The 11,556-nt window shown below is 40.2% G+C and overlaps 1 protein-coding gene across 1 annotated transcript; it reads right to left on the bottom strand.

Moving 5' to 3' along the window:
- Positions 1 to 85: 85 nt before the first annotated feature.
- LOC146471750 (guanylate cyclase soluble subunit beta-1-like) lies at positions 86 to 10,740 on the bottom strand. Its single transcript, XM_085120273.1, has 7 exons — positions 10,435 to 10,740; positions 10,187 to 10,293; positions 7,141 to 7,998; positions 5,942 to 6,330; positions 4,662 to 4,802; positions 3,245 to 3,399; positions 86 to 1,671 (listed from the first exon to the last, which is right to left on the bottom strand). Exons 1-7 carry the CDS (start codon positions 10,509 to 10,511, stop codon positions 1,554 to 1,556), a joined length of 1,845 nt encoding a protein of 614 aa, XP_084976399.1. The 5' UTR covers positions 10,512 to 10,740; the 3' UTR covers positions 86 to 1,553.
- Positions 10,741 to 11,556: the final 816 nt, after the last annotated feature.

The following is an 11,556-nucleotide window of genomic DNA, read 5'->3' as shown; positions in this document are numbered from 1 at the left end:
GCACCTATGAATTTTGCATTTTGGAATTCAATTCACAAGGTGCATAATTCAGCGCAAGAATGAAAAAAAAAAAAAAAAACCAGTGTTTGGGATTAGAAGACACATCAGTTTATTAACACATCCTATATCTGGACTAAAATTAGTAACTAAAAATGTTACAAATACGTTAAGAATAATAATTTAAAAAAACGGACTAAATCGCCTCATTCGCAAGCGTGTAAAATACACAATACCTAGCTTTGATCATACCAATTTTCTTCTACAATCGTACATCGTAGCTAACTTATGTCAATATTTTTTACATTTTTAAAATATGCCAAAGAAATGAGATCGGAACAGAAGCAAATGCTTACATACCACCTGCGTGAGCTCTGAATCGACACAAAGTTGTGGGGTGCCCCCCCCCCCCCCCCCCCACACACACACACACACATACAGGCTCCCTGGGCGACTATAACAGGGGTGCTGAATTTTTTACAATATTATTTAAACATTTTCAGCTCTACCACTACCCTTCCACCTCTTTTTATGTTCCCGATCTCACTTTACATTAAATTCTAGATTTATAGTATTAAATATGGCATTATGATATTACATTTAATAAACAGTAGACTTTGAGGTCTTGTCATACTATTGTTACATAGTTGGAAAATGTCTCATTTTCAACACCATCACAACCCCTCCACCTTTTTTTTTTTAATGTTCCCCACCGCACTTTACACGAAATTCTAGATCACACTTTTTAAATATATATTAAGATTTATAAACAGCAGAAGTTAAGCTCCAATTTCTCTTTGTTTTGGCTTCCAAGTGTTACTTACACGTATTGTGGCTAACTTTTGCAGGGAACTTAAAACACGCAAGTGAGCCACTGTACCATCCCTGGAATAAGCGCCCCATTTGGTGTCATGAAACTGAGATAATTACACCCTCACCCCCTCTCCTGTCCCCACCTTGTTCACAGGGATTGTCCCTTGTAAACGCTGGGAGAGGCAGCCCCTAAATGCCATGCACCTCTTTGCACCTCGTTTCCTAAGCCAATTCTTTCCGGGCTTCGGTTCATTCACAACCGCAAGTTTCCCTCCTGCCCTCCCTTGTGATTAGAACCTTTATCTTGCTCTTTAATCCACACTACCTTTAGTTAGTACCTATCACTACATTATCTTTTGTGGATTGAGAGGCATTTGTATTCATACATACAAATTGAAGAGCTGAGAGCATAACCGACCTAAATGCATTTTAGATAGCATTTTGTTGTTTTAGCTTAGATTCATCAGAGTTTTTGCACGTGGCCCTGATTGGCAGAATTCCTTCAGGAAACGTTGCTGCAACGTTTTATCCGCTGCTTTGGGCTTCGTTTGCAATAAAAGCTTATGATTATGGGCAAGTTTTCCATTTTTATCACAAAATAAAGCGCAAAACAGTGGATAAAACATTCTGGGTGCATGCCGCCCCAAGTTACATGACTTCCTAAACCTGCCACAGTTCATACCTACTTAAATTTACACTCTGTCTTTCTTTACAGATAAAGGTGTTTGTCTGACATGAAGACATCACTGCTCATCCTTTCGTTGCAAGATGTATGTGATCATTGGTTCCGGTTTTCCCTTCATGGTGACAGGACCTCGCTTTTTGAACACAAAGTTGTGATGGGGTTCGCATAACAGTGATCTGTAATCAGAGCGACATCACTGATTAAAAATTGTCACTACTCAGTACTGATTAGTGGTTACAGCTGTTTTTCAGTGATACATGGAAAAGCATGCTTATGTCTTAAACGTAAGAACAAAATTTGTGATTTCTTTATGGTCGAACTGAAATTTTTGTGATGACGACGGCTTTATTTATCATCAAACTGAGGATATCAGTAATGTTTCTGTGAACAATTAAGAATTGGTTCATGCTTAGCGTGCGTATATCAAGTTATGGATGCACACGGGAAGTTAGAAGAGCTTAAGAGAAGCGTAAGAGTACCCCATCTAGCAACTCTAGCTTCTTGTTTACCTATAGCCTGTGCCGCAGATGGAATCAATCACTGGTAAATACCGTCAGTGAATTAGAGCACAAAACCGTGTTCTGAAAGACCCCAAATGAAGGAAACGAAATACTGGAAGCCACTTTTGAAATCCCCTTCGATTTAATTGGCTATAACCAGACCAATCAAAAAATGACCTTGTGCAAAGGAAAATCACATAGTGTACTCAGATCCTGGTATGCCGTTTGAGGTCTAGAACAAGGATTTGGGTGCTAATTCACAGACAGTATTTACTGGTGGTTGATTCCATCTATGGTGCAGGCTATGTTTCGTGGGCATAGACAAAACTCACCTTTATCCCTCTACCATATTCTTAAATAATGTAGTTATGTTTCATGGTACCAAGATAACCCTGATGATGGTTAAATTACTAAATGTTACCACAAATCAAATCTAAACCCCTGGAAGAAGGTATGGCAACCAATGTTGTGACTTTTTTAAGCAGGTTCCCACATGTGCAGAACATTAGAACAACACAAGACTACTGCTGGCCTCATTGGTTTTACCACTGAGCAGTACCATTCACTTTTAGCTTGTCACAAGCAAGGGACAAATAAAAAAATCGGAGTTTCTGACAAGAGTCAAACTCATCACCTTCCATACACCAGTCAGATGCTCCGTTAAAAGCCACAGAGCCACTGGAAGATTCATGGCAAACAAGGCCATCTGGTACCAAAGGCTAATTTGCACATTGATATCAACAATTGATATCAAAGCGGCCCGATTAATTATTAATCGGGCCGCTTTGGCCAAATTTGAAAATGAGCACGCAGATGAAAATCTGTCTGTTTTATAAAAATCTGTGGCAGTCCTACAGATTCTTTGAATCAGGCCATTTTTCACCACAGCACAACACCATTAGTAAACAAAATTGGCCAACAAATTGTAACAGGTAAATTGGCCCCTACTAATAGGGCTGATAAATCACTACATGTCAAGGCTGTTGTCTCAGAAAAAATTCAAGGAGGCCACAAGGACAAATGCTTAGAAGTTAGGAGCCCAACATGTGAAGTGTTAGCTGCTGCTACCAAAAATTTAGGTGCCCAGAAGATTTTCTTGGGTGCCTCAGGCTACTACGCTCCTGTCAGGCAGTGCCCTTGCATGTAAATATTAAATTCATATGACAACTGTCCAGAATACTGCTAGTATCGGCAGTGTCTGAAGCACTGTATACTTTTCTTTCTTTGTTAGTATTAATGTGTTATTTACCTGTAAGTGTATTCTGTCATATTGATCTTTCCTCGCAGCCCAGTTGTCTCTGTACGGCTAGTGAGATTGACTGTATTTCCAAACAGACAGTACCGCGGCTTCTTCTGCCCAACAACACCTGCTACAACCTCGCCAGAATGAATACCAATCGTAATCTATGGCAACAACAACGAGGTTGAGTTTAAGATTGCTTTGCTTGAGTTGCTCATATTTGGGAAAGTGGACTACAAATATTTAACAAACATAGCTCTTTATTTTTTCCCAGATTCAATCATTCAATTCTGTATGAATATGGGCAGGTTCTTTCCTAACAGCTTGTGACACTTCACTTTCTTTTCACTCACAATTTTAAGGTATACTGATAGATTAATTTTAGGTTTTAACCTCAAGACCTTAGCATGATGATAGGGAAAACATCTGCCTGTACTGTCCTTGCACTTTTCTCAAAAATGACAAATGAACTAGCTTTTGTTGTAATTTCATGACAACTTTTTGCATGTGAGAAGACCAGCCAAAAAGATGGACCTCTTTCATTGTAATTGCAATGAGTTTGAGCATCTAAACTGTCCAGGATGAGACTTCCATCCCAGTTAGTTCAAACTGGTGAACCAAACTGTAACGGAACACCGAACCTTGCGTTGTAGTTTCACTGTTTTATTCCAAACTTGCAGATGTCTCACGTTATTACACAGTAAATACGCTGCTCGATTTCAACTAAGTCCTCGCACATGTTGTTTTCCTTTTATGGAAATGCTCTCTATGCATGACCTTATGTCACACAATATTGCATGACTATGGAAAGGAGTGTAGGCTACAAAATCTCGCACACTAGACTGAAACTTTGGCTCCATATTAATATTGCAGACTATTTTTTAGTATTTTTTACAAAGCTAAGCTGGGATTCAGCTTCCTCCTACTCTCCCCAAATGGACTGAAAGTACTCCATGTAACAATGTATATGGTGACTATGGATGCTTGCCATTTGTCAGAACTGTCCAGTCAGACCAGTCGATCCGTAAATGGAGAAAGTGGACGGATTCTTCAAATTCTTTAAAATGGCACCTTCTGAGAGTAGCAGCTTGCAAAGAAAGTAGTGTCTGATAGCCTGCGGCTTGCCCGATGGGAAAGTGAAGTTTTTGAGAAATACAAATGACAGAAGAACTATGTAATCAATCCTGTGCATCATAACGTTTTTGACGCTTGTTGAAATGACTTTTGGGCTTGTACATACTAGTTACAGGTTGCCCGAATGGCAAAGCTGTAAAACTAACTTTTTTTGCATCCTAAGTAGTGTGCACAAGCAATTCCAAAAAGTGTCACATAAACTGTCATTCAAATTAGTGCATTCCGTTTGTGAAATGATGGAACTGGCAGCTAGGCCAGTTCTGACAAATGTAAAGTGCCTTATGAATCTGACCTGCATCTTCTTCCCACCGGCATTGACTTCCTGTACAATGTCAATCATGTCGAGTGCCAGATTAGCAATATTAACTGCATGGCTTGAGCATCTTGTAGGTAATCCACTGACCGCCATGTACTTATCTCCTACTGTCTCAACCTGAAATGCAGCACCATAGTGATCAGTATATACAGTCGAAGCTCTCCTTGCCACCACTCTCGTAAGCGACCAGCCCTAGTTATGACCACCACTATGAAATTTGAATTGTCACTTAAACTCTGTAATTAAAATCTCTCATAAGTGACCGCTCCCATAAGTGACCACGACCACTTCTGGGAATTACCAACTAGTCTTTTCCTTTGCTTTGAAGCTTTAGTAAGCGACCACTTGAAGATTCTGATACGTATTACGGCAACTCTTTAATAACAGTATACACTTTGTTATAGCATTAACAGTAAAATAGCACTACCTAATAACGTTTGTAGTAAAGATCTTGAATCTAAAATTCAAGATGATTTAAAGCTGGATCAAGAGTGTTACCCTGAGACCAAGGTAGAGAGCTTTATGCTAAAAGCTCTGGTAAGTGACCAGCTTCTACTGTTTCAGCTTTTGGTCACTTACGAGAGTGCGCTTTTGTAAGCGACCTGCTCTAGTTCCGACCACTTTTTCCAATTCCCAAGGGGGTTGCTTACGAGAGCTTCAACTGTAATTTCTCCTTATCACGTCAATACAAAGCCAAGAATAAGGGTCATGATATTACAAGAATTGGTCATGATTTGATGGTACCAGCAACCTTCTTTGCAGACTGGTACTAACAATGCTATCTTTGCAGATTGGTGTGTTATCAACTGCCCTAACCAGAATGCGATTATCTGTGAATTATCACACAAGAGGTAATGCACTATAAAGTCAAACCTCAGGCATGCTAACATGGTTTAGACAAGTTTCTTTAGCATGAAGAACAAACGAGTATTACGATATCCCCGCCCCACCCCTAGATGGGATGCTAGCCCATCACAAGATACCCAGCATAAAGTAACTAGGATTATCACTATCCCCCTTGGATGGGATCCTTGTCCACCATAGGGCTAGGGTTACCCCTCAACATTCTGTTGCCAAGACCCTTTGGTATAGCTGCCAGTGGATAGAAAGCTATAGCATAGAGCAAGCAACCAACAAGACAACGCAGACCAACCTAGCCTTGGACCAGCGATCTTCCAACCAAAACTTCAATTAATGGCGTGCTCACTGCTACAGTATCACTGTGGCTCTAAGAAATATTAGACTCATAAACATACCTTGAAAACTTCATTGTTTTTGTCAGCCAGCTGATCAAATTTGGTGTATGTCTCATTCAGAAGTTCAACAATCTCCATAGGCTCACTGCTCTGATTACAGTAATGAGTGAAATCCACGATTCCGCTGAACATGATCGTCACCATCTCATACTTCTTGGCCATAACAGGTCTCTTCAATCTCAAGTCATTCGCCACTGAGGTTGGAAGAATGCTGTACAGCAGTCTGTCAGTAAGCTGCTGCTCCTGTTGAAGTTCACGCGCTGTCTGCTGAAGCTTGTCTGTCAGGATTTCAAGTCGCTGTGAGAGACGCGTCTCAGCATTGTGCTGTTCCGAGAGAAGAATGAGATCTCTGGTGGCATCATGAATAGGAATGTCACTGAGGTACAGACCTGGAAGAGAAAAGATGATAATTGCCAAATTAATTAATTTTCAGTCCAAATCAGTCGATTAACAGGGTCAGTGTCTAATCAGTGCTATCACTATGTTTACCTGTAAGCCATTTAGGGAGCTTCATTCCTCCCAACCCTCCCTCTCCATAATGCAATGCTTATTGACAGGGATGAGTACATGGGTACAAATTTGCCGATTCCAAAAAAAAAAATCCTATTTGGCAAAAACAAGAGCAAAAAAAGTCAATTGCCCTAAAATATAACCCCCAAAATCCTTCTTTCTTTGCTTACAAAATATGTTGCACAAATTTCACCAGGAAGGCCTGTCTTTGTATTAAACTGTACCACTGAAGCAACTTATAAAATGTTCAATATTTCAAAGTAATATTCATTTTTACACCACCGTACTGCTAACGTCTAAGCCAAGTATCAGAAGTCAAAAGTCTTGGACCCTGCCCTGTCGTAACAAAAGGCCCTCAACATGTTCCACTGGCCTTCTCAAACTCATTGATAATTCAAAAGCCAAAGACAAAGGAAATCATGCACCGTGGCATGTTTGGATATCTGATGAAAAACTCCTCATTTTTGCATCTTGAATTTCCCCTTCCAAATCAGTTTGTTTGAGAAGTTACATCTTGTCACAGTGTTTCATCACAATTTCAAAAACCTTGAAGTTCGTCAAAAATACTCCGCTAAGCATAGTATTTCTTGGTGTTTGATATGTGATGAAACACTGTGTCACTGTGTTTGATATATTACATCATACATAAATTTCTAGAATAAACCCTGAGTAACAATATGCTCACCAACCTATTTCATTCAAGCCGTCCAAGTTAAGAACACTTGGGGAACAAAGGAACATTATGCTGTCACATTCAGGAAGGTACATCATTTGACCACGGAAACGCATTGTTGGTAATTCCAGTGTTCCAATATCATCCTCTGAAACTGTTGTCAAAGTTGCAGAATCCAAAAGACCTTCCTTGGTTTTGACGACATACACCTTGTTAATGAAATGTAAAATGTTGTCAAATGTTAGCTGAATGTGCGGGCGGATAGCCTCGAATGCTTCATCAAGTCTGGTCTGGCCAACTTTAACAGAGGGCAAGACTCGCGTCACGGAAATGCCAGCCTGGTAAATTATCATTTTGTTGTCGAAGATGATGTGAAACGGACATGCCTGGCAGAATGTTTGGCTACTGATTCTAGAACTTAATGTGACCAGTTCCAGTTTCTGCTCCATTTTCTGGATTTGTTTGTCCTGCTGTTTGAGCAGAACCATGTCGGCATAGTTCTCTGGGGTGACTACAAGTTTGGACCAGCTCAATTCTTGATTTGTCTGTGCATACACTTCGACATTCACATCAAAATTGAAAATCTTACTGGCAGCTGCTTTCACCATACCAACAACCATGTACTCCAGTCCAGCTCTTTCAGAATAGTAAAGGAGTTCAATGCCACTGCCATCGGAGTTGTCTTTCGCATGAAAAGAGGGTGCTCGTATGCCAGGAAATACAAATAGCAGATGCTCATGAACTGCATCTAAACTGTTGAAGAAATCCTTGAGATTACTGCCTAAACTTTCAAGCATGTCTTCATATCCAGCATCTTGGATATATTCAAAGAATATTTCTCCAAACTTCTCCAAGATGTAACTTTCTGATAACCCTGCAAAGAAAATAAAAGGTCGTTAAGTGTTCTCCATCCTCTGAACCCAGTGGGGGTGGAGAATCCCTGATATAAGCTGTATAGAAATGTGTTCCCCCCCCCCCTCAATAACATCATGGATAAGTGATAAATGGTCAACAAGATGCCTGCTACACTGGCATTACGCGTGATGCTGGGGCTGATTCATTTATTCCAACTGTATGCTTCACCGATTGATAAATCTATCCTTGCTAATGGAATAGTTTGAGTCACGACGATTGCGTTACGTTGTTTCCCTTGTATTACGCGACCCAGACTTTCACTGGAAATTTTTGAAATTCCATTACGATAACATAAGCTTCTCAATGACCTCTTTTCAGTCTCGTGTCGTGGTGTAAGACTGTCAAACAAAGCACGATTCCTTCGCCAGGAACTCACCAATTTCCCCCGTTTTAAATGTCGGGTGCTTCTTAGAAGTTATTCTTTCGATTCACCGCTTCAAAATGGTGAAATTTCCGTTTGAAAACAGCACACTTGTGTCCAGAACATGTTAACAATATGGTGCCAAATTTAATCCGGATTTGATAAATAAATCAAATGATGCTTTGACGTCACACAGGTAGGGGGTGAGTGGGTCCCCTCCCTCGCGATATAAGCGACAAAAAAGGATTTTGATTGGCCTTCTTTTGTTGAAGACAATCAGGACAATACATCGCGAGTAGGAGAGGGGATAGTTTAATGAATAAATTAATGTACACATTTGTAGCTACGAGGAAGAAAAAAAAAAAAAAGAAATCGACCCGTTTTTAGACACGATATGCCCCTTCAGGGCACCCCGCGTAATAATATCTCAACTTTGATGACCAATCAGGTTAATAACCAGAAACATTTATACCACGCATCTACCGATGTTCCACAATTATTTACTTGACTGACTGATGATAACTTCTGCTCAGGTTGTTGAAACGTCAGTCAAAGTCACCTCAAAGAGTCCTTCTCAGACTAGTAACACTTACCCCAATGATCATAGTTCATGTAATTATTATAGTTTATCATAATTATTATGACATGACTCCTGGGTTCAAATCATTTAACCATTTGAAGTGGCATACTGAATGTAGGTCACCATGCAAAATTTTGAGATAAATACAAAATTAATGTTTCCTGCTGATATTAATTACGATTCATGCAATTTTATCCTGCATTTCTATTTGGGGTGTTCTGCATGCCCAGGATTTGAAGCAAATTCTGACACCTGTTCCTTATCTTTAACATGGGTGGGCTTATGTGCATGTGTAGCTAAAAACCCTTTTAAGCCTCCTTCGATTCATGTTTCTGGAACAACACATTCCACTTCCTTAAGTGTTATTTTTTTCCTTTTCTATATTTTACATTTTGCAAGGTAAATGAATAAACTAAAATAAAAAAAATTCATCACTGACTTATTTGTAAACTCTCAAAAATCAGTCTGGAGCCTTCCAAAAAGATAAACATGAGCCCGAATGACAATAATGTCTGATTGCTTTGATCCGGTTTGATCCAAATCACACAAAAATCAAATACCTCTTTTCCAACAGACAGATCCCCTATTCATACAATACACTTAATTAACACTGTATCTGTTCTTCCACCACAAATAAATTAAAACATTAGCGGCGATCTGTCTCCTTCTTTATTTAAAGTTGTTTTTTTTTCTTTGGGTGGGGGGGGGGGGGGGGACTTTGCCCAAGTGCGCCCTGTAAATTTTTAATCTATCCTAATAAACTTCATTTGAATTTTTAAGCGACACAAATTGTCAAGTCTACACAGGTGAAAAATTAATCTCTACGGAATTTCTCTGTAGTTCATAACAACGGTACAAAATGCGTTTGACACAATGACCTGCAATTCCATATGTTAAAGACGGAGACGCTCTGTTCAATAGAAAAGCTCTAGTTTTCTGTGAAAATTGCACAAAGAAGCCGAGGTGACTTTTGTTTATAAGTTGTTGTGCGCAGAAACTTAACCCGTATGATAATATCAACATAATACCGCGATAATTCCTTGACAGTTAAGTAAAACGTTTCTCTCGATTTGCTACAAGTTCTTCTTAAAACCATTTTCACCTCGGAGAACGTGAATGCAGACATAGCAATGGAACACGCTCGAGATCAAACAACTGTACTGTACTGTTAGCGACAAAAATTAGTATGCAAAATTGTCTACTCACCGAGCACTTCCGAAACTACTCGCAGCAAATCGAATGTGTTCTGGTCATCATATATTCGTCGCTGGTTAAATTCTCCTGTTTCTCCAAGATCGAGATTGGCCTTCTTCCTTCAAGATAAGGATCGAGAAAGGAAATCAATTTCGCGAAGAGCAAAATGGCATTCGCTTGATTTCGAATACGCGAAATACCGCTTGCTCGATCGTAAACAACTGATGCTAAATCTGACGACGATTTGCAAAAACACTTACAGAATTTCTTCCCAAGTCTCGAAGCTGCTCTCCCGGATCACAAACTCCTGCAAAGCTTGGTTTACAAAGCCGTACATTGCTGCAATTTCCTCGGAGATCCGCAGAGCGAGCGCGACTTCTCAAGCTGTTAAGCGACCGGTATCGACTGACAACAAATAGCTGTCACCTCACGGCCGAAATAGTGTCAAGTCGTTTGCATTAATAACAATCGAATCCTGTCACTAATCGTCTATGTAATATATGCGGGGAATAAGCGGCTTGCAAAAACCTCAAAAAGCCTCGAAAACTGACAAGTTCAAGAGCAGCAAACAATCTTGATCCCAGAGCTCTTCCCTTTTGCGCGGCTAATGGCTTCCCGGCATCCACCGAAATCACATCGAGACCTTGCGGGGGAGGGGAGGGTGTGCTTTTATGTCCTTGCGAAGCAAAGATGTTAGTAACAGATCAAAAGGAGAAGTACAGGAAGAAGGGAGGAAAGGCATAGGTTCGGACATCTCCTCTACTAACTATGGTTCGGAGAGACGGGTAGGGCCTTTACAATTAAAAAAGAAGCAAAGCCGACACAACGCAGAGTTAAATTGATTTAGCGTCGTACAAATATTTCGGCTGGCCAATACCACCAGACTTCTTCAGGTACAGAAAATGCAAAAATTACATAAGCACATGATATATATGGTAGCCGTAAGGACCCTAAAAAAAGGGGGGGGGGGGGGCATGGCGAATGGTGCTTCCAAACTATTGAAACAGGTTTCAATGTACTTTTATGTCAGAACTAAAAATTTTTTGTTTGGCACTGACTATTCAGTAAAGTTAGAAACAACGTTATTAAATAAAGCATCAAAGACGTTTCGGCCAAACAACTTCGGCCTTCATGTATTACGGTGAAAGACCTGTCTTCAGCCAGAGAAAAATCATTGCAATCTTGCCTATGCATGCGCTTAGACTCCCTAGCGACCTCATAGTTGAACGCGCCCCAGGAGCCCACACGAGAGTCCACTCTCCAGGCTGCCACTCTTTTCAAAAGCGAGCTATTCAACGAATCTGCCTGCATAAAAAGTGTCAGTTTCGTAAAGAGAAAACGTCTACGTTTGCCAGTCGCAGATTTCAATTTCTAAGTGAAGT

The sequence above is a fragment of the Pavona decussata genome, unplaced genomic scaffold, assembly GCF_977016875.1.
Source record: "Pavona decussata unplaced genomic scaffold, jaPavDecu1.1 SCAFFOLD_102, whole genome shotgun sequence".
Classification (NCBI taxonomy): Eukaryota; Metazoa; Cnidaria; class Anthozoa; order Scleractinia; family Agariciidae; genus Pavona; species Pavona decussata.
This window is presented reverse-complemented; position numbering and strand designations above follow the sequence as displayed.